This window comes from Maylandia zebra, linkage group LG1 (assembly GCF_041146795.1).
Source record: "Maylandia zebra isolate NMK-2024a linkage group LG1, Mzebra_GT3a, whole genome shotgun sequence".
NCBI classification, from domain to species: Eukaryota; Metazoa; Chordata; class Actinopteri; order Cichliformes; family Cichlidae; genus Maylandia; species Maylandia zebra.
The window spans coordinates 5,958,530-5,982,536 of record NC_135167.1 but is presented as its reverse complement, the minus strand read 5'-3'; the positions used below and the strand labels follow the sequence as shown (position 1 = coordinate 5,982,536).

Here is a 24,007-nt window from a genome sequence, read left to right as displayed (position 1 = left end):
GTTCTCCCAATGGAATTCAGGCATTAGTTCCAGCACAGGGCATTCAAGTACTGTGGGTGACAACACAGGTGTATAAAATGTATGTTATTTTCACTCTTTTCAAACACACCTTCAAGCAACAGCATAGCTACTCGGAGTCATTGATCTAAGTCTTGAGCGTTGCTGAACGACTGAAAGCAGATTACTTACTAAGCTCTCTATGATCTTTGCATTTTGGAACAACCGTTGATTTTTAGCTGGGATCAAACAGAGGATTTTAAATATGTGTGTTTGTATTTGTTAATAGGATATCTACATATCAGCATCTTGGATGCAGAGGGATCGTTCTCAAAAGGAAATCAGTATGAGTATGTTTAGCTGGCAGCACTGCTTTTATGAATTCAGTGTTTAAAGAAGTGTGCCTTGTGTGCTAGACTCCTGTTAGGAGTAGGAGTAATGCTCAGAAATGTTCTAACAATAATACTCTTGAAAGTTGATTTGTAGGCAGTGTGAAAGCTTGCTGTGAACCTGGCCTCTGATGGTAGCAGGCACGGCTCTGTGTGAAACCCATCAACAAAAGCCTATCGTATTGAGTTTGATGTTTTCAGTCTCACGCAGTCCAAATAAATGTGTGAATGGTCTTACTTCAACTTTAGTTCTGAGAAACCTGAAGGAAATTCTGGTGTTTTGTGACAATGATGACACACTCATTAAATCCTTTTATGGTTGAAAGAGAGGTTCGAGTTTTGCACAGTAAGGTCATTCAATAGCTGACAGCTTCCTACCTTAACGTAACCGTTTAATTCAATGTGCTAATTTTCATCATAGAACTGCTTCCATAGGTGAGAAATACATGACCTCACCTGTGAGTAGTCACATAGGAATTTATAAAAGGTAATATAATAATAGACAATATTGCAGTGTCATCATACAGCAATCGTCATAAAATGATGATTGCTGTCTGTACATCTGTATCTGAAGGTCAAATAGGAACTCTTTCTTTAGATCATGTAAATTTTCAAGAAGAATTAGCTTTTAAAAAGGCTATAGCATGGGTATAGTCTCCAAGTGTCATAGTTTCCATTTCCCTGTGTGTGCTCGCGTCGACCTGGATCCAACTGATGGAAGTGGTGGAATATGGACATTTCCGAAAAGTTTACTGAGTGCCTGCCTAACAGCAGCTATTTAACACACAACTAGGTACACAGAGTACTTCATCACTCCTTGGACATTAATGTTTTTCATCTGATATTTTTTATGGTTTTGCTGTCGTTATCATCAAAAATACCTCGTCTTATCTGGTCTAAAGTAGCCATAAGTTGTGATATATACATTTCAAAGACAGATATAATGGACTCTTGAAGGCTGGCTTGTGATGAATATTAAAACTAATTTTGCTTAAAACGTGAAATAATGATATTAATGTTTATACTTGGCCCATTGGGGGTTATGAAAGGAAGCATGACTGACATATAATCACTGTTACAGCCCAAGCAGGCTGTGTGGGTTATCCAGCACTCTCTCTAAGTCGTGTGCCAGCCCTTGTTTCCTGTGGAGCCAATTTCCACTTAGTAATCAGCACTGGCTTAAAACTGGTGTGAGAAGTTTGCCAGCTCAAAGTGTGGGCCAGTGTTGAGCTACCAGTGAGTGGCTTTGTCCTCTTGTAAGCAAGAAGCGTTTTTGTATTTTTCTTTTTAGAATTTTTCATTTCAAGATGTTTTTCCTTTTTGTGCTTTTGTTTTAGGCCTTTGATTGGCATAGCCTAGCTATTTCCCATTTATTAAAATTAGGGCTGCCACGATTTGTCGACTAGTCACGATTACGTCGACTATCAAAATCGTCGACGACTGATTTAATAGTCGACGCGTCGTTTGAAGCTTTGTAAGATCCCAAAAGACGCAGGAATAAGTAGCAGGATTTAAGAGTGTAATAACGGACTGAAACAGAAGATGGCAGCACTGCATGTACAAGGATGCCAGCTGCCGTTAAACCCCGAAGAAGAAGAAGAAGAAGAAGAAGAAGCAGCTGTGTCCCAGAATTCATAGCGCGGCCCAGCTTAGTTTCCAACAATGGCGGCAGCTAGTTAGTTTTAATATTACTCTTATTATTCTTTCTGGGTCACAAAATAAACGTTTAACATATTTTCAGGCGAGAATGTAGCTGTGTAAACCTCAAATATCGGCTCAGTTTATCAGGACACCACATATTTTCAAAAGCGCTCCGACGTTTTCGGAGACGTCTGTTACCCACTAGCTCGATAGCTAGCCGGGGGCTAGGTCACTAGCGCGGTGAGAACACCGGATTCCCGGCAAATTGTTTTCAAACCCACCGCCGTCTTTCGCTACTCAGGTTAAATATATGAGTCACTTAGATAAATTAAAAATGTTGTTGTTTGGCTTTTTTTTTTTTTTTTTGTATTTTATTTGTTCCTGAGTAAATCGGTTTGTCTGAGATTAAAGTTATAGTTTTTACACAGCTGAATAAACGTCAAGCAGACAGCTGATTATCAGAAGTGTGAGATGCTGGAGAATATACTCCGTTGTCCTGTTATATTTTAGATAGCAAGGAGTTTATTAAACTTCACCGAAACAATCTGCAAATTTCATTAAAATTTAATAAACTATCATCTTGTCTTTATTTTTAGTTAGCACCTTAAAAGCTTAAAGCTGTAAGCTAATGATAGTTATATAAGAGCAGATGCTGCTGGTGCAATAAGCTGTAGTTTTATGTCCAGTGGATGATGATCTGATTAGTCGACTAATCGCATAAATAATCGGTGACTAGTCGACTATCAAAATAATCGTTTGTGGCAGCCCTAATTAAAATACTGTTTTATTTGTGAATCTGCTTTGTTTGACTTTTTCTTTAGTCAGATACTTTATGATAAGTATTCCTCCCTCCCTCCTCCCCACCCTTTTGTTGAGAACATAACATTTGGGCAAATGTTTTCAGACTTAGAAATTCGCAGAATTTTTAGATAAAAAAAAAAGTCACAGATTTAAGCTAATGTGACAAGCCTGGTAGAAAATAGTTGGTTACTTTTGCAGCTACACACTGAACATTTTAGGTGTACTTGCACTGTGAATGCCATTTACAAAGCTGTGATAAAGATTTGAAAGGAGACAGCATTTCAAACAGGGGTGTTGCAGGTGAAGCAGGTGTTTTGCTCTTCTGTCTGCATATCAGTAAATATGAGAAATCTTTTCAAGCAGTACCACCTGAAAGCTTATGTGAAGAGGATTTTATTTTCCTGTAAGACAGGAATGCCAGGGTTGTTTATTCATGCAGCTGGTGCTAAGCTTAGCGTTTCTTGGGGTCAAATGGCCACAGAATTTGTAGACTTCATCCTCTATTACCATTCATCCTCCACTGCCTCTCATCTTTACTTTTTCTTTCTTATTGCTTTGTAATAAGTCTTGCTGGATCATAATCTTGTGTTCGTTTTGCCCCCCCCCCCCCCCCCCCCCCCCCCTTTTTAAAAAATCTCTTTTTTCTTTTTTTCCGCCAACTTACCAGCTTTCTCTCACTCACACCTTTGTTTCCTCAGTATGAAGCTTAAGTATCATGTTGTGTCAGTAAAGAGGCCCAAGATGGGAAGAGGAAAAAAATATGAGTGAGGGGAGAGGAAAAGAAAGAATAAGAAATGTAGTGTATACTGTGTGTGTGTGTGTGTGTGTGTGTGTGTGTGTGTGTGTGTGTGTGAGTGAGACAGAGAGTTGTGTGTGTGTATACATGTATCAGCTGTCCAGTTGCTTCTGCATCACCAGCGTCTTGTGTTTGGTCTGCAGGCAGAAAAGACACATGGGCATGCTGAGCTTTCACATGCAGTTAAGGCCTGATTTGTGCACTCCTATTTTCTCTTCTGTGTGTATATAATTCGGTTCTCATAATGTGTCCAAAAACAGAATACCTGTTCTATGCATACATACATACACATATACATACATACAGCCTCTACATATGTCTTTGCATGACATCTCAGTCTCTATATGAAATGTGTGTGTTTTTCTGTGGGTGCAGTTATTTACAGGATTGCGTGTTGGCGTACGTGTGTATTATTCATCGTGCCTTTCCTGCAAATGTTACGCTAACACTTAAAGTCCCTGCATCAATTCATTTCACTGGGGAGAATGAGATGCTGCACCCATGAATAGCCTGCAATGTTGTGCTGTTGGTTCCACATATAAGCTTATGATATGAGTTACCGCAGGGCTTTTTGACATCAGCTCTGACATTCAGTAAAGGTTTAGAAAAGAAAATTATTTGCAAAAGAACTGGGTTGCACTCCCTCGTACAAAATCATATAAAAATACCTGCATGAGGAATTAATGCATCTTTTGAGTCATTTCCACCAAAATATCAGGAATAGTCAATTTTGAGAGACTCAATTTAGAAGCTATTCTAAACAGCAGGATGTTAGAAGCTACATTTAGCTCCTTTGAATTAAGTGCAGAGGGAGATATAGTTGTAATGTAATTTTAACAGTTTCCCCTGAATACAAATGAACATACTTATTTTCTTTATGAGGTTTATTGTCACAGCTTTTTAATCCAGTTCCTACAGAAACCCTGGCTTGAATCCACTACCCTGGAGGAACTTGGATGTGTTGGCGCTTACATGCCACTTGCACTTATATTCATGCATCTTGCTTCAATAGTGGGCACTACAAAGCATCTGTTTTTTTTTTATCATCAACCTGAATCTAAGAAATATTATATCATAGATTCCTGTATTATGCATAGGTAAAGAATGATGCATTAAATCTGCATTATGTGTGCACCTGAGCAGGAAGTGGAACGTGGATTTCACTCCAAACAATAAGCTTTTGGATGGTGGAGCTTTGATTTTAGTTGGTGATCGGGATATTCCTATATGCAGCTTTAATGCATTGTTGATGTGCAGGAACCTTTTACTATTGTAGTAAACTAGAAGCCTGTTAAATAGCGTATGAAGCTGTAAAATCAAACTACACAGCTTAAATATGTATGTAAGCCATGTGGCAAGAGGAGAGAAATCAGCAAAAGCGCATTATTACAGTGCTGCTGGCCTCTTGGTGCGCTAATAATAGTTGCAAATAAATTACCAAGATTATTTTCTTAGCTGGAGTCAGTGGATAAGCACAGCTTCCCTTGATATGTAGCAGCTTACAAAAGTTCATCGGTCGACTGTGTGCTGATTTTTTGCATGAGAGAAAAGGCGCTCCCAGGGCTGTGGGGGTGAGTCAGATCAAGCACACCCTGGGGAGCGTGGGGTGACATCCCTCTGACAAACGTGCAATAATACGCAGCAGGCATAGCAATTTGGGGATCCAAGAAGTCATGAATGGCTGTGAAAGTGAATTAGCTGCTTATGTTGCTTGTGTCACACACTTGCTATTAATGTTGTGTCCCTAATGTGCTCAGCTACTCAGGCATCCTTACCACTGTGGCATTCTCTTAGTCTTTTTTATTCTTACTCTGTCTGTATCACTCGTTTCATCTGTCGCTTTGAATTTTGTTCAATTTGCAGTGTGTTCAACTAAACACGCAAATTACATACATTTCTTAAGCACATGCAAAAAGAGCATGTAGCCATCAAAAATAGCAGCTCTGTTATAAAACTCAGGGATCCTTTAGCTTTTGTTAGGCTTCTCTTTTGCATATAGATCCATTCACTTTTTGACACACACACACAAACACACACACACACACACAAACAAACTCACACACACACACACGCTTGGCCCTATGTGAGAATGAGGTTAATGGAAAAATTGCATTTGTGGTCCACACTGTGGAGGCTGTCAGTCATCAATCAGAGATAAGGCGTGGGTCAAGAGGGGCCCCCAATTGGATACTACAGCAACAAACATGCCTCCTTAGAGGCAGAACGAAAGGAGGTAGAAAAGTAGAGAATGGGTAAGGTTAGAGGGGTCAGAGAGAGGCGAGGGAGTGAGTCTGAAAGAGGTATGGAGGTAAAAAGCAACAAAAAGATTTCATGCTTAATATATAGAATGAAATAAGGTAGTTGGCTGAAAACCAACTTGTTAAATCTAATTGGAAAATCTGGGAAATGTAAATCAATAACTTCCAGGGTCCAAACATAAAGCTTCATTAACACAACACCAAGACAGACTTAAGTTGCTCTCTCTGTAGCGTAAGTCCCGCTGAGAATTAACAACCACAGTGTAGCTTGATGCAATGTGTAGCAGCTTTCAGCTCAATATATGCTGCATCTGGTGGAGGCCCAAAATTCAAGCTAACCTCTGTGATATAAAACTTTAGGCAGGTTTGTTTATAATACCAGCTGACTGAAATCTTTCCAAGGTTGCAAAAAATGATTTATATCAAAATGAAAACCTTTGGAAATGTGTCGTTTCTGGAGTTTTTTGGTAATAATTTTATAAAGCTAATAAGAATTTGCCCTCCTTTACAAAGCTGTTGGAACATAAAATATAGGGCATTAATGCACGCATTAACGATGGGATCCAAAAGTGAGATGGAGTTGGGTAATCAACTCTTAGATGAATAAGAAATACACAAGCAACCACATTTGTTTTTTGTTTTTTTTAGCATCACTTTGGTCAGATATTGTTTCCATTGATGATGTTTAGATGTTATATACACACTATTTACATGCCTGCTCTTAGATCTTACATTAAATGTATACGCATGATAGATAGGGCTATATCTATCACATAATCTGTAAACGTGACCGAATATAGTGAACGAGTCCATACTGGAATCTGAATCTATACCCATCTTAAATACAAAATAAATAAATGAGTGCCATTTAAATATTAAGACAATATATTTAATACAGCTCTGTTTAAATTCATTTTTATTTCTACACAGTGTGCATGTAGCATTTCTATGAATAGATTTTGTGCAGATAATGAAAAATAAAAGTAGTGGAATAATAGATGACCCCCCCTCCCTTCCCCCCACTTTGGTATATGGTTTGTGGGACATTATAAAGTCATTCTGGTATCACAACATGATAGCCAAGAAGAACACGTAGTAAAAAAGAAAAAGAAAAATCATACTAACACAACAGGAGCGCCATATGGAGTAGATGATTTCATTAAATTTTGTAATGCCAGTCTGCATAGATTTGCATAGTAATAAGAAAACCCATATTTTCAAGAAATTGCTAACTCCTTAATACTTCAAGGCTAACAAGTTCAAAGCACCTCCAGATATGTTGAATCCAAAAGAAAAATATTGTTATGGAAAATCCAACTGGATAATGAAGTTATAGGGTAATGTAATTCTTTATAATGACTCAAGAACAATATATAGTTGAGGCATAAATAACCAATATACCATATGGAGTTGATGATTAAATACTGATTATTTTTGCATGCCTTGTTGCATACATTTGCATGCTAATGAGGTAAAACGGAATTCCTTCCATTTACTTTTTTATTTGCACTTTGGATGAGAAGATACCAGAGCAAACATTCTCTTTTGTAGTGATCATGTCAATCCAAGAGCCTCTAGTTTACAAAATAACTGGCTCTATTTGTCATTGCATAGTCACTATGCAGTTCTTTTTATTCCAGATGAAGCACACAATTTTCTTTTGAGCAAGAAATTGGCTACAGGCTGAATTATTTCAGAACAGCTGTTTTTAGTATAACAGATTTAATACAAAAAGAATAACTGAAGTATCATTCTCATTACTTCTTCATGAATCTGTGTATTTTCCATTGGAGCACAGCACAGGGTGGAGAGGAGAAAATGGCCTTATTTGTATCAGTCAGTTTGCATCAGGTGGCTGTTTTGTGTTTAAATGCATGCCTGCCTTCAAGCACACATTTTATTGAAAGCATGATGTGTATTAGTCCCTTTGCTGAGACAGAAAGGCTACAATATGTGGCAGTGGCATCAACTCGTGGAGCTGTAATACTCATTTCAATAGCTGTGCTGCAAGATTATAACACAGACGCCTGATGAGATCATTGAAATAGGTATGTGCCTCTAGATTCAGTGGATTCAGAGGTCAGTAGTAGGACACTGTTCAATAATCTACAGATTGGCTCTTTCAGAGGAGCAAAGTGACACCTTAAGCAGCATGAAACAGATGGGTGTTAGAATCCTTCTGACCCAAGAGTGTACACACATCCACACACACCCAGTCACAATATTTTCCAACATGTGCATCCTTCACTTCATACTATTACACACAAACAGAATCACACATTTTTCACGCCAACATGCAAACACTTCCTTCTGTATCTTTTGCCTCACTCGCACCCTGAAACATTCACACACACAAAGACACAGATTGAAAGTGTGCTAAACCCTGCTGTTTGCCAAATGGCCTGGTAGTGGGCAGGAAATGTCGAGCTCAGTGGTCTGTGACAGTAAAAGCCCTGGAGGGATAGCTACTGACCTTAACCTGCAGGGAAATGGACATCACTCACACACACTCATGCACTTTGCATGCATTAACACTTGACACATCACCCGTACTCGGATGCGTCCTCATGCTCATGCCAATATGTGCGCTGCTTTTATGTATTCTCACAATGTGGGTGTCTCTGTGTATCTGTCTTCCTTTGACACACCTCTACTTCTTCTTCTGGGTTACAAGCCGTTCTCTGTGCCAGGGGCCCCATTAGCAATGTCTGATTGGTTTGGCCTGTCGTTTCTTTGTCTAACTGTCAGTGTTGTTGGCCAACTCTGTTGTACAGTGTCTTCGTGTTACAGGTTGCTAATAACACCAAAGAAAAAGCAGACTGGGAGGCTAAACAACCTTGGGTGGAGTAGAAGAAAAAAATCCAACTAGAGATCAAATATTTGAACCTGTGGTGCTCAGTTCATCCAAGCCCTCAATTTAACAAAAGACTGTCTCATCCCTTGTATATCAAGGTATATCAACACTTCCTGCTGCTGCTGCATTCAGAGTGTTAGGTGAGTGTGGGATTTGTGTTTGCAGCAACATGTACTCAGAAGAGGCATCTTGGCATCTATTCTCTGTTTGTTCATAGTTATTCTTGACAGTGTACAAGCCCAGGCTTTACAATAGACGCACTTTTCCCAGTACTCAAATTCTGCTTTAAACCCAAAGAATTCTGACAGCAAACAAAAGATGCCCATTTTTTTAGATTAAACAATTTGCACAACTTTTCTCATTTAAAATAAGTCTTTTGGCATTTTTTTTCTTTAAATGTCATATGCTTTGTGCACTAAAAAAATACTAATTTTTTTAGTATTTTTTTTATTACTAAAAAAAAAATACTAATTGTTAATATGTGTATGGAAACATTCTTACCCTGCATAAATTATATTAATTTACCATCAGATTTATGAAACATGCCCACTGGCCCATTTGGTTCTTACCACTGTGCATATGTCAGAATCATTCTGACTCAATAGACTAGCACAAAATGTATAGCTTCTACACTATTTGCATGCTATCTAAATATAAAGAAGCATGTTAACAATCAGGTGAGAAACCAGGACAAAATCCAAGTCTGAAGAAACTGAAACAATTGTCTCCAAAGAGAAAGCCAGGAAAGGTAAATGTTTCCACCAGAGAGACTATAAGAAAAACAAGAGAACAGCACAGTGACCTGGTGCAGCTAGTCTGTCATTCCAAGATAAGAAACTAAATACAAGTGAAAAAACAAATCCAGATTTTCCAGCATCTGTAGACTAGTGCCATGAAATTTGTAGTACTAGTAGTGAAATGCTTTAGTACAAAGTATGAGCAAATTCAGGCACTGATTTGTGCATGAAACATTTGAATGCACCAGCCACTCACCGTCTGGTGAGAATGTGTTTTGTTGGTTGCTGATGCAATCCACTCATCTATGACTTCAAGAAAACTTAAGGTCACTCATAGTTTTCTTCTGGAAAACTTTACACCTGAAGAAAACTATGTCTATCAGATAGTATAGGAACTGGTCCCTGGCACTTACTTTCCAATCATGCAGTTTATGAAAGACTGCCCACCTGCAGTGGACTGATGCCCCACAGTTTGAGAACCAATGACCTAATTTGGCACATCTGATCCGCTGCCTTTTGTAAACAGAAGGGTTGAACAGCAGGTGGGTGGTACTTCTGTGCTTATAGTCAGAGCTGTGATCCGGGTAGAAAAAGGAGTAATCTGAAGCCTGAACGTCTGGCTCATAGGAATCACTTACATATACGTTTACCTTATTTTACCTTATAAAATACTCTTTTGCCATCTTTAATATGAACATCCACCATTGTAAGAATATTTATAAGAAAAAGAACATTCAAAAGGTTCCTGCTGAGTTATTCATAGACCATGTTTTGTTATTTTTCCAATGTGGCTGTTGACTACAACATTCATTTTATGTATAGTATCAGTGTGCTAAAATGCAAGGTGTGAGTGAGAAAAGTGGCTCAGTAGTGGCTTTTTTCCCCCCTAAAGTTTGCTATCTCGGCTTGGCAAGTGTATTTTGGCTAACACGCGTACGTCTGGAGAGAGGAACAAAAGTACAGGCAGGAGACAGAAAACGTGCTTAGGAAGTTATCTGAGCGAACAAAAATACTACCGCCAAGTCTTCCCTATCTTTTGGCTTGTCTGTCAGTCTGAAACGACCAAACAGAACTAACATAACTGATACATGCAAGACTCAGCCACCAGAGAACAGCACGAGGTCTGTAATTATATGTTGGGAAAGAAGACAAATTACTGATTAAACATAGTAATCTTTTGGACGGAAATTCCCACTGATGAAAGCCTTCCCTCTCATGTGGGCGGAGGAGAGACAGATCACCCAGGGAGCTCCCTATTTGCTCCCCAGCAATAGAAACTAGAAGTTAGAGACTGCTGTGGTCCTGACAGTAGCATTTTCCCAGGAAGTGTAGAGAGAAAATGAAAGGGAAACAAGATTATAGTAGGAGAACAGGTACACTGTTTAATAAATACAGATAAAGAGATGCAAGCAATTAAAACACAGCCACATTGCATCTGTTGCCACTACCAGATAAACTCCTAAAAGTGTATTGAATATCCTTTGAGACCAAGAAATGTCACCTAAACAGTTCATTAGTAACACGCCTGCTGAAGAAGTTTAAACTTTAGAAGCTCAGTTTTACTTAAAATCACTGTCACATTTTTCTTTTATAATGTAGAAATATATTCAGTAAATCATCAGACTGTCTTTTATCCTAACCTGTGGGTTTCCTTTAAAAGCAATTCCCTAGAGGACACTGGTATCATAATTTTTGAAAAGCAGCATTAATTCTTTATGAATGCCTACAGACGTTGTACCAGTATAACATGATATTAGGAATGTGACTGGATGTTTACAGTTTGTCATCTGTGACAGCGGCATCCTGTGTACGCATTTGAAGGTACACAGAACACAGACTGCAGCTCCCGTAGTGACCTTGGCACTTTACCTTTGCTGGCATGCATAAGAACAGCTGTGCATGCTTTAAGATTTTTAATGATTGCAGATTCCTCTGACTTCACCTTGGCTCTCGCATATGTCTAAATGATTGGATCTAGTTTATATTTATCTTGTTTGCATTTATGCTCTGCTCATCTGGTGACAGGCACAGCAGTGTATTCTGTTTGTCAAGCATTTTAGAGCTTGTGTGTGTGTGTGTGTGTGTGTGTGTGTGTGTGTGTGTGTGTGTGTGTGGAAGCGATTAAAAACAGCACACATTAGAAACCAAAATGCCCATCTGTTCCCAAAGTTTGTAATTATGCGTGTACGCTGTTGTCTGTCTTTTGTGTGGACATCTGAGTGGAGCCTGGCACAGCGACTGGGAACATATTTGTGTTTCCAGGGTCATTGTCGGCCTGCGTGTGTGCATTAGAACTCATTTAGAATAACGCATGCTGGCAGGATTTGCTAGTTTGTGTTCACGTTTTGTTTTTTGCTTTCTTTTAATGACTTGCAAAGGGGATGGAAGGTTAAGGCATTATCTAGAATTGCATTCACACGAAATGGAGAAAGACAAACATTGCGCGCTTAACTCTGAGACAACGTGTCACCGACAGGAGTTTGATCTTCATATGTGGCTGCATGTATATTTCTTTATTCAATGCGGCACTCATTTCATTATGCTCCTCTGCACACGTACAGGCAGTGGTAATCAGGCCACTTATCTTCCCCAGCCTCCCTGGCTCTTCAGGCATGATATCAAACGGGGCTGCTATGACAAGCAGAGGCTCCTGTAGCTCACACCACGGCTCACCTTTAATATCAATAGATTTTTTTTCCTTCACTCATAAGGATTCCTCCGGCGGAGGATAATATTTCTGAGCTGAGGAACAATGTATCGCTTTCTCAGTCAGGGCGCCTTTGCAATTATAGTGGCCAGCAGCATGCAATTGAATTCTTCACTTGGTTCTCCTCTGTGGAGGTGACTCCACCCTCCTTCACTCCATCTGTTTTCCTCCCTCTCTCTTTTTGTCAGTCTTTCTCTCTACAGGCCTGCTGGTTTCTTTTTCCGCCACATTGTCAGACTAAAAAACATTTCCCTAAATCAAACTCTCGCCTCATCAACTCCTCTTCCTTCTCTTGTGTTCACCTCACATTCTTGTCATGGTCTCATCGTTATTACCACTAGATGACCTTTTGAAATGATCCAACTTTAAAAATGTACACAGGAGACATTTCTCTTTCCCAGACGCTGGATTGAAAATGACTTAGCATTACTTTTATGCCCCCACCCCGCCCCACATATTTCTGCTAAAACCCCTGACACTTTGAAATTCTCTCATCAAAATATGAATCTCAGAGCTGCACAGAGACCAACTTCCCGAGGACGATACAGAGCCTGGAGTCATTCGTCTGTGTAGGGGCATGAAAAGAAGGGATTATATTCCATTCAGATAGTTTTTCTTTCTTTTTTTTGGGGTGGTGGATAAATTCCATTGCTTGCTTTTTAACTTTATGGAAGCCTTTGAATGTTTTGTTCCTTTGTGATGTGATGCTCGCTTGAGGCTGCCTCCCTCGTGCTGCGCTTTGCCAGCCGACACACTGGGAGGGATCTGACCTTGAAATAGCGTCACATCATTTGGTTCAGCAGAGGTGTTTTTTTTTTTTTTACTCTTAAAGTTTTATATAAATTTTATATAGACTGAGGCTCGAGGAAAACATCGTGTCAATCAATAAATATCCTCATAAGTCACTGTATGTTATAGGCAAATGAAAACAGCTATAAATTCTAGGTTTACATCACCAGAACATTTTTTTTCTCTTTTCAGTCCATCTCCTGACCACAACTAATATCTTTTGGTTTCAAATATGCCCAACCAGCGACTAAACTGTAGCCCTGTCATAATAAACTGACTCTTTTGGTGAAATTGGGCAGCCAGCTTCTCTAAGTAGGAAGAGAAATTAAAGGGAAGAATAGGAGTGGAAGTTCAGCACACAACATTAATCAGAAATAGTGATGCTTTGTGACAACCCGATTTGCAGCTGTGCAAGTAAATCTGCTACTGCTTCAAGTTATTTCCAGTGTTTGAAAGTAGCTGAGTTTTGATTGTGTTACTGACAGGAGTGTGTTGACAGAAACCTCTGAGATTTGTGAAAAGCTGTTTGTTTGTAGCCGATTCACTTCTGGCTTGTGAGACAACCTGAGTGACAGCAAGACTGAGAGAGTGAGAGGAATGAAAACCAGTAGTGAGAATGTCAGAATCCACAGAGGTGGCAGAAAAAACAAGGAACAGAAAGAAGCAGCGACAAAAAAAGTTACAATAATGAAGGAGAGAAGAAATGGTAAATGGTTATTGGTCTGTATTTGTATAGCGCTTTGCTTGGTCCTAAGGACCCCAAAGCGCTTTACACTATACACAATCATCCACCCATCCACACACACATTCACACACTGATGATGGCAGCTACATTGTAGCTGCCCTGGGGCGCACTGACAGAGGCGAGGCTGCCGGACACTGGCGCCACCGGGCCCTCTGACCACCACCAGTAGGCAACTGGTGAAGTGTCTTGCCCAAGGACACAACTACCGAGACTGTCAGAGCCGGGGCTCGAACCGGCAACCTTCTGATTACAAGGCGAACTGCCAACTCTTGAGCCACAACAGTGAATCAGAAGGAAGGAAGAGTTGGAAAAGAAAGAATGGGGAATTGGAAGGCTAACAGCAGAAATGGAGGAGCTATATGAGGAAGATGGAATGGTAAATGGTAAATGGCCTGTATTTGTATAGCGCTTTTCTAGTCCCTAAGGACCCCAAAGCGCTTTACACAACCTGTCATCCACCCATTCACACACACATTCACACACTGGTGATGGCAAGCTACAATGTAGCCACAGCCACCCTGGGGCGCACTGACAGAGGCGAGGCTGCCGGACACTGGCGCCACCGGGCCCTCTGACCACCACCAGTAGGCAACGGGTGAAGTGTCTTGCCCAAGGACAGAACGACCGAGACTGTCCAAGCCGGGGCTCGAACCGGCAACCTTCCGATTACAAGGCGAACTCCCAACTCTTGTGCCACGATCACCCACGAGCCACGAATAAATGGAAGGAAGAAAAGAAAGGTCAAGGAGCCTTCCTTGACCTTTCTTTTCTTCTTTACTATCTTATTCCAAAGGAATAAGATACGGAACACTGGAAGGATGGGAAAAACAGAGCTCCAAAGAAAGGAAAAACAGATGGAGAGCAAAACATCGAGATTGAATTATGGAAGGTAAAAATCAGTGGAAATAGGAAAAAAAAAAAACTAAAGAGAGGAAGAAAGATTTGAATGGAGGACGCAAAAAAAGGCAAATGGATGTAAAGACAGAAGGAAGGAAGAACAGAAGCAGAAGAAAAATACGGAAATAAAAAAAAAAAGACTAGAAGTAAGGAAAAGTAGAATGATACAAAAAAATGAAATAAAGTAGAAATATATAAGCAGGATGAAATAAAAGACTGAAAAGTACCAAAGAAAAAATGAAAAGATGGGAAAGAAGTAAAAAAAAAGAAGTAAAAAGTGAAAGATCTGAGATGCACTTTTCATCTTGTGTCACAACTCAGTGCTTTTAATTTTGGGGGGAAAGTCAAATGAAGCGGAGCTGAAATTCATTTCTATTCTGCGGGGACTCACAGCAGCGCTCTCTGGCAAATGGCTTTTCACTTTGTCAAATTTAGCGAGGCCGTATCTCTGAGGGGCAGCACGCAGCATCCAGGCCTGCTGCAGACTACTGCCAGTCCACCCGGCAGCTGAAGATATACTATAGCACTTAACAGCATGTTCCATTTCAGCACTTCTTTATTTTCCTTTTACCACTTCCTTGTCTGCGTGCATTGTGGTTTCATGCTGTCTTTAGCAGCCAGGTTGTGCATTTTTCTGGAATCCACCTCAGTATCGTAATCTGTAACTTTTCATCTGTATTTTATAATCACAAGTATCCAACAGCAGTGTAGGCTGTAGCCACTTTCAAGCAGCTTATGTAGAGTATTTCTGAAAATCCTTCCCATGCAGTATATGTATCTCTCCTCAGTCTTTCTAGGATTCTGTGTCTACTCTTTTGTGGAGTTATTTATTCTAATTTGTTTGGTTTGTGTGACAGATGTGTGCCATCTCTATTTACTAATGCGCCTCTTTCATTAGTGATTGTGTGTTTATCAGTCCACACACAGGTAAACAAAACTGTGTGTTCTTTCTGTCACAGCGAAGTGCCTGAGGTTGTTCTATTCATTCTATACACACATTTGAAATAGACAGTATTATTAGACAGAAACAAAACAAACAAGCTCCCTGACTGTGTCCCTCCTCTCCGGGAGTTTTTTAAGCACTTTTATATTCCAGTTCCCTGTTTGTTTTACCTTTTTTCCCCAATAGTATGCTTCCTCTGTAGAAGCAGTCCAATTTTTCTGAAGCGCGAGCATCTGCAGTTCAAATAGGTCGAGAAATTAGACTATGAATGCATTACTTCTTGTTTATCTCATTTTGGAAACCATTATTTGAAACACTACTTACTTGAGGTTTTTTGGGGTTGAAGGGAAATACACCCCGAAAACCTAAATACTAGGTTCATTTAGCTAGTGTAGCAAAAGTGTGCACTACACAGTAATTCTTGTGAGTTTAGTGATTTTTTTGATTGACTGTTTATTAAGCCTCAATAAATGCAACTCGATTAAGCCCAACCAAATTGAGCTGAGTTCTCCAAATGGGAACATTCGTTTCTATATTTAGAAGTGGTCGGCCAGTGTTTGTAATTACTGTCCAACTAGAATGCTGTAAAGTTTCTTTGGTAACAACAGACATCACTGATGGTCTAAATTGCCTTTTTTTAAGCACTCTGGATCCACCTCTAAGGCATCTCGAGTTAATATTGAGGACTTCACTGCATTGTTTTAGCTTTCATCTACTTAATTCATGAATAAAATAATCACATTTCCATATCAATTCAGTTGAGGAACTTGGAGGCACTCCAGCGGTATTCAAATGATTTAATTAATCATTGCTATCCAGATGCCTCCGCTGATGATATATTCTTGGTTTCCATTTCTATTTGCTCCTAAATCTTAGTCCATGACTTCTCCAGTGGTAACTCAGAGTTTTCTGCCACTGCCCACTTGCCCTCTTGTAAACAGTATTTAAGTATTCTGTGATCTGGCCTGCTGAGCTGGATTTCCCTCTGGCACAACATGTTTGACATCGTGTTGTTATGCATTTATAAGAATACAGCAATATTATAAGAGTGCTTAAATTTGGCATGGGAAACGTATACTGCTGTGAACTAGAGGGCATGTGCAGATCCTGCTGCTCTCTGCTGCTCTCTTTGTAAATAAGTTTTCATAAAGTCACAGCAGTTTATAACTTTAAAATATCTTAGTGTTTAAGAATTAATACAAGTCTACCTTTACACTGCTCTTGCATTCTTAGCAATTTGTTTATGCATCCAGTTGATAAAATGATATTAACTATTTACTTGGGGCACTGTTTGAATTTGCCTCATCAAAGTGCATTTGAACTTAACTCTCCTATTTAGATTTATTTGCCACTAGCGCGCAGCTCTTAAGCTGCTACTAGACTCAACAGCTAACATCAGCTAATAATTTTGTTGTGTGCTAATTTAAATTAATTACCCTGCCACAATAAGGACCTACCTGCATCTTAGAACCATTATGTTGAAAGTAATGATAGTGGATCAAAACGTTTTGTCATCTTAATTTAAAGATTGGGAGCAATGGCAAATATCTAGCCTGGCCCTTCCTGAAGGTAATAAATTTCACCTTCTGTAACATTAGCTCTACAACTCCTCAACATTAACAACAAGGTACCCAAGCCAGTTTCTACTAAGCTTCTACTACTACGGATCTGCTGAGGTGTAAACCAACAATACCACATAAAGTAAAAAAGAACTCATAAGCAACTTGCAGGGCTTTCTACTGGGCAGTCTCCCACAAACCCTTAGCTCCATATTAAGATACTATCCATGGGAATCACAAACAAATTTGCTGAATCGCAACATCCACTGAAAATATGCTTGATTTTCCACTAAGAATAATGACAGAGCACTTAAGTGCTTAAGTTGTTTGCCCTTGCCAAACCCTACTTGAGTCAAACAAAGCAGCTGATTTTACCTTTTTTTTTTTTTTTTTTTTTTTTTTATCGGCAAGAGATCCCTAGGCAAATTGTGGGCGCAACAACGTGTTTCTACTAACCAGTACAATCAGCACCAAAGACTGCAACCAGCACCAAAAACCTTACCACAGCTTAGAGCAACCATGAACAAAGTGAAGAGATTTTATTGGGCAGTCTGCTTCATAATCTGGAGTAGTGAGGTGCTGGAGCCTATACTAGTTAGTTTCCAATATTTTTGCTTTAAAATGAAAATATTTGTTGTAGTCATTGGTCTTTATTTTATTATAGCATATAGGCCACACTGAGTTTTTGGAAGTATAAATTTGAAGTTTCTGAGTTATCCAAACATCTCTCACTGGAGGACATGGTAGGGCAAATTGTCTTATGCATGGTAATTCTATTTTCTGGTTGCTTTGTCGGAGTAAATTTACCTCAGTTTGATTGATTATATGCAATCCTTAAGCTGTTAACAGCTGAATCCTTAATGCTGGCACAACGGAGGAGTGTCCGCTTGGATACAGTGCACTGTACTATACTCATGCTGAGTAGTTCCAGCAGTTATTTTATGTTGAAGCAATGCAGCTCACGTTTCATGTCCCCTTTCCGATTTCCAGTAGAGTTACCTGGGAGAAGCTAAGTGAACTTGTGGTATTTGTGGGTATGTAATATGTGGGTTTAATTGTGTAATTGGAGGCACTGTGGTACAAGAAAGGGTTCTTTTTTCCAATCAAGCAAAATTATATTCAAATGCGTGTCTAAAAACAATGTGAGGCTGGATTAAGGCAGCCTACCTGTTTTCATCAAATCTGCCTCAGTAAATACATTCTGAAATATCGTCTCTGAACTTCTTATTGTACTGAGTAGTTAAAGTTTGAGAATTTATTTGCTCATAGGTTTAAATGCAGCCCATTCTTTTTCTTCCGTCTTCTTTTTCCATTTATTTATCTAAAATCAAATTCCCTGAAGTATCGTAAAGGACTTTGGACTCTTAGATCTGCGCTGGTCTAACCACTGGGTATACCCACAGTCCAGTATGGTTTGTTAACTACCTTCTAGAGCCCCTGTGGAGAAACCACACGTCTTTCCCCCCCCCACACTCGCCTCAGCCTTGAAAGCATTCCGGTCACACTACATTGATGTTTTCAGGGTTCCTCTGAAAGGTTGTTTAAAGAAACATTTGAAGACTCATCTCATTTTCCTCGCTGCAGTTGCATAGTCGTGTGTCGACTATGAAAGAAAGCGAGCGGGAGTACATATCTGCTGCGTCTCCATTATACATTTCAACATCGTCTCCTTTGCCAAATGAGTCCTTTGTCAGCTCAGAGAGCAGCGCTAATGAGAGAGTTGCATTGCAGCATTTTAGAACCCATTGCTCCCCTATTAATCTGGAGAGATTTGTGTTCAGGCGTATTTATTTTTTTTTTTCTACTCAGCCGCCCCCATCTCTCCCTCTGCTCTCTGATTGACGATAACGAGATGGTTGGCTAAAACCAGCTCTTATCGACAAAACAAAATGGCTCCCAGCCGTGTGTGTGTGTGTGTGTGTGTGTGTGTGTGAGTGTGTGTGAGAGAATGCCTACTTGTGTGTTGGTTTCCCTGGCTCTGCATTCTCTCCCTGACGATGATTCTGAGCATCAACACATACTGGCACGGTGCTCATGCTGCCATGTTCTGCTACATGTGTGTATTAGTGTGTAACCGTTTTAGTGCGAGTATCATCACAATGAGAACGAGATGAAAGGCCGGTTCGTCTGTGAGTCACAAGATGCTGCCTGCTTCCTAAATGGCCCCGAATAGTCGATGTACAATAAAGATGATCAGCTCCACTTACATTTGGTTTGTGCACATCGAAATTACAATCGTGAAAATGAATTCTGCAAATAAATTTCTATGCTGTGGTGTGCTGGGGGAGCAGCACAGCAAAGAGGGACTCATCCAGGCTGGAGAAACTGATCAGGAGGGCTAGCTCTGTGGTCGGCATGAAGCTGGACACTCTGGTGACAGTGGCAGAGAAAAGGACATTAAAGAAACTGATGGACATTATGAACAATGCTGGGCATCCTCTGCACACGGCCATAAACAATCAGAAGAGTCTGTTCAGTGACAGGTTGCTTCTCCCCAAGACAAGAACTAACAGACTTAAAAACTCCTTTGTCCCACACGCCATCAAACTGTTTAACTCCTCTCTGGAGGGGAGAGGGAGGGGAAACAGGAGGACAAAGGAGGGGGGAACAACTAAGCTGTAGTGCCTCTTCACCTCACTGTGCAATACCTTGTGCAATACTTTTTGTAAATAGTCAACAGTGCAATAGACTCAATACTTGAAATGTGCAATTCACTTGTATTTTTATTTTTTATTCCTATTTATTCTATTTATCCCCTTTGTATATTTTATTTATATTTGTCTCTGTATTTATATATGTGTGTGTGTGTGTGTGTGTGTGTGTGTGTATGTGTGTATATGTGTGTATATATATATATATATATATATATATATATATATATATATATATATATATATATGAGATAGAGATAGAGAGATATATATCTCAATTCTGTAACTGTAACTTCGGTCGTTGCTGTGCTTTTTGGAAGTCGAATTTCCCAGAGGAACCCACCCGAGGGATTAATAAAGTTCTATCTTATCTTATCTTAAAGAATGAAAAGATGAAAGACACTGAAGGATACACAGAGAGAGAAGCCTATATACAGATGAAGATGCATACAGTCAACTATTGGATAAAATAAAGCAATGGAGAAAAACTGATTTGCAAACATATGAATACATAGAAACCCGTCATGTGTTAAAGTACTGGAAAAGACATGTAAAGGTGAACTTTGATATGAAAGAATACTGTCACGAAGACCTGTAAATGCATAATAAATTTAAATAAAATTACTGGCAAATGCAAAGCAAAGTTACAAAAGCCTTTCAAAAGTCTCTTCTTGTGCTGTGGAAGATAATGAGTGCAGATTTAAACTGTCAACATTTTTTGTGCCTTTATGCCTTTTTTGTAGTATATAAGTTCTCCACAAAAGACAATTTGTACGTCTCTTCAGTCACTTTTTTTCTTTTATTATTGTTGTTGATGTCAACATGACTGACACGTTTCTGTGTTCTGGTCAGGTTGGCAGTGTGTATCTTCATGCTGTCTATGAAAAGGATTAATATAATGGAGATGAAGAATACTACGATGCTGTTAACTTTGCTGATGAACTGATTTGTATTAGTGGTTTAGGATATGTTTTGTTTTTCTTTTATGTATATTCCCCCAAAACCCTCAGTTTGATATTTAACATAAAAATGTTTCCTAAAACAAACTTTGGATTATAGTTTTTGACAGATGTTAGTATGTATGATTCTGGTGCTGTGGATTCAGCTGTGGATTAATTCACATCTGCGTACATTAGTGAGTCTTACAGCAGGCAGTGGCACGTGGGATGGGACAAAACTTGATGGTGTTTGTGCAGTGAGAAAATCGAATGCCTCTGTTCCACTACTGTGTCCATTTAATGTAATTTCATTTCACCATATGGGTACTTAAGCAGAGAAAACATTAGTGTAATAACATTACATTTCTCTAATCTTTACTCCCTTTCCCCCCCCATCTATGTCGCTCTCAACCTTCCTAATTACATTGCACTTTCCTCTCAGACAGGTACCCCTGTATCAGTTGTTTTCTTTTTCAGTTGAATTGTTTGAGATTAGAAGTAGCAATAACACAGGTTATTGTTTTTCTTCTATGCAACTGAGGTAAATTTCGATTATAGCCACTTTCCACTCAGTTTTCCAGTTTTCTTCTTTGTTGATTGATGTTAAATTGCAAGGCTCACCAATGCCAGAAAGTAAATTTAAAAAATATCTTAAACAGTAAAGAACAAATTTCTACTATATCATGGAAAAAAAACACAATAAAGTCCATGTTAACAGTGATTCTAAAACGTGATAAGAATCTTGATCCAGTTATTTACTGTCTGTGTAAATATTTGCCGACAATTTCCATTGTGTCACGACAGTCTTTAGTCAACTCTGAAGACCAGTTGTTGTAGTTCTAAAAGCTAAATACATATATATCTTTAAAAAAATGTGAGCGACAAACTGGATGGTCCCTGTTCTCCCTGAATTCGTATTTCATAGTTGGATTTGTCAGACAGGACATTTTTTTTCACGTTTGTGTCTGGTTATTCATTAGCAACCTGTAGGCAAAAGTAGTCTTCACGTAAATCTCTCTGTTTTTCTCTTTCACAGGGCCCCATAGAGAATGACATTGTGATTCACGTGGCCCTGATAGCTGAGAGCCAGAGGTAATTTTTGTGTGTGAGTGTGTCTGTGTGTGTATATATGTGTGTGTGTGTGTCTCTCTCTTAATGTGTTGCAGACCATAAAGGGAGGTTATTTTCCGCTGCTCACTCCTAGTCAACTCTGTCAGTGCCGTAATTGTGGTGAGCTCATAAAGCTGGAGCTCAGGCTGACCTTTGCCTCATCTGTCATTCTTCTCATTGTCTGTGTGTGTGTGTGTGTGTGTGTGTGTGTCTGTGTGAGTACACATGTGCCTGTGTAAGCACACTTAAATACATGTGTGGCATGTGGGTATGTGTGTTAAACAGGGTCAAGTGACTCTGTGAAGCTTGTTAACCTGTAGCTCCAATTACTGCTGCTTGCAAGTCCCCATCAGGTCTCCTGCATCATCTTCAACATGTCTCCTGTATATACTGTGTCTCAGTAAAGCTCATTAGTAACATTTCGATACATGAATAATTTGCGTCTAGTTTTATATTTACAACAGTCATTCTACATTTGTTCTAATTTAAAGAGAATGAATCTAGAGACATAATATTTATTACCATTCATTAGATTTCACTTGACTCAGCCACAGCTTTAACACCTATAAATTCACAAGGCTGTAGATTTTAAAACATCAATCTGTTGGGAAAGTTTTGCAGGTCAACAGATTTTCAACATGATTTTATAGCTGCAGAGCCGTAAAACATATTCAGCTTTTAAATAGTGTGTGTGTGTGTGTGTGTGTGTGTGTGTGTGTGTGTGTGTGTGTGTGTGTGTGTGTGTGTGTGTGTGTGTGTGTGTGTGTGTGTAAGATGCGCTTGGAGTCTGGCAACAGATTTCAATTCAATTCAATTTTATCTATATAGCGCCAAATCACAACAGCAGTCGCCTCAAGGCACTTAATATTGTACAGTAGGGCTTCACAGTCCAAAAAAGAAAATTAGAGCAAAACAGCAGTTTTGCTGTAGACCAGACCTTTTAGAATAATTTACTTTGGCCTGAATGAAGCATAGTGAACAGTAGACACATTTGGCAGCGATTAAACACAGCTTTCTGGAGAAAACCATCATACCAGCTGTGAAGGATGGCGATGGAAATTTTTTGGTTTGAAGGAGGCAGTACATCCATGAAAAACCCCGAACCCTATGTAACAAAACCTTTGCTTGAAAAAGTGGTCAGCAATGCCAACAAGCTTGTGTCGGAGGCTGGTGGACAAACGCTTATGTAGAACAAGTCACCAAGTTACTTCTGCTAAAGGAGGTAATGCAGGCTTCTGAGACCAAGGATGTAGTTACTTGTTACTCATTTTGAGAACAAAAGACATGCAGACACGATCCCATTAATGATTAATAAATCATTCAACAGTTACCCATGACCACACAAATTGAAGCAGGCCCATTATAGTCAGCATATCTCAGCAGCTTAGAGAGCAAGGAATATAAATGACGATGCTAGTTATGACCGTCCAACCGTTTTTTAAAAAAACTTACAGTGGTGAATTTCAGTTGAATGGCACTGTGCTAGATGGCCTCCAACAGTTTAAGTGAAGTGAGGACAGGATTAGATTACAGCATCTCTCCATCTATTCTTAAAATAAGAAAAATGATAATAATAAGGTGAATCATGGGTATAGTTTTTTTCTTCTTTTGAAGGAGAAACGAGTTCCATTTTTTTGTTTAGTCATAGTCTTTTAACCATATATTTGAATAGATATCCTGCTGTCCAGTTAGATTTCCAGCTTTTTGTGTCTCTCAGCATATCAGGGTTTTTCATATGTATTTTTCAACAAAAGGTCTGTGGGAGCTGATGGAGATGGCATGAAAATAATATTGTATGTTTTTTTCTCTATGTGGTTGTAGACTGCAAGTGTTTTTGAATACCTATGGTATTCAGACCCAGACACCCCAGCAAGTGGAGCCCATCCAGATCTGGCCCCAAAAGGAACTGGTCAAGGTAAAGCTTGTTGGTCACATGTTGGTTAGAAGCGTTTTAAAATCATGACCTGTGTTTATGTTCTCCTCTTGTGTAGTTCAGAATGTTTGAGGTGTTCTCATTCCTATTAGATGTCCACTGGAAAAATGACAACAGTCAGAAAAGAGGTTTTAACAACTAATCAAGTAACAAACTGAAAACAACATACCGGTACTTGAAAATACACTTTTTCAGTGAGGCTTCCTGTTGGTTTTTTGTCTAGTTGTGTAGTGATGATGTCAGGGAAACTATTACAACTAAA

General features: G+C 39.3%; 1 protein-coding gene across 3 annotated transcripts in view; it reads left to right on the top strand.

The window, feature by feature from the left end:
* phkb (phosphorylase kinase, beta) overlaps positions 1 to 24,007 on the top strand; it is a 102,221-nt gene that overhangs the window by 56,202 nt on the left and 22,012 nt on the right. For all 3 annotated transcript variants that reach the window (XM_012919915.3, XM_076889609.1, XM_076889638.1), the window contains 2 exons: positions 21,739 to 21,794; positions 23,634 to 23,727. In XM_012919915.3, coding sequence (XP_012775369.1) covers positions 21,739 to 21,794; positions 23,634 to 23,727 — 150 coding nt within the window. The remainder of the gene's footprint in view (positions 1 to 21,738; positions 21,795 to 23,633; positions 23,728 to 24,007) is intronic.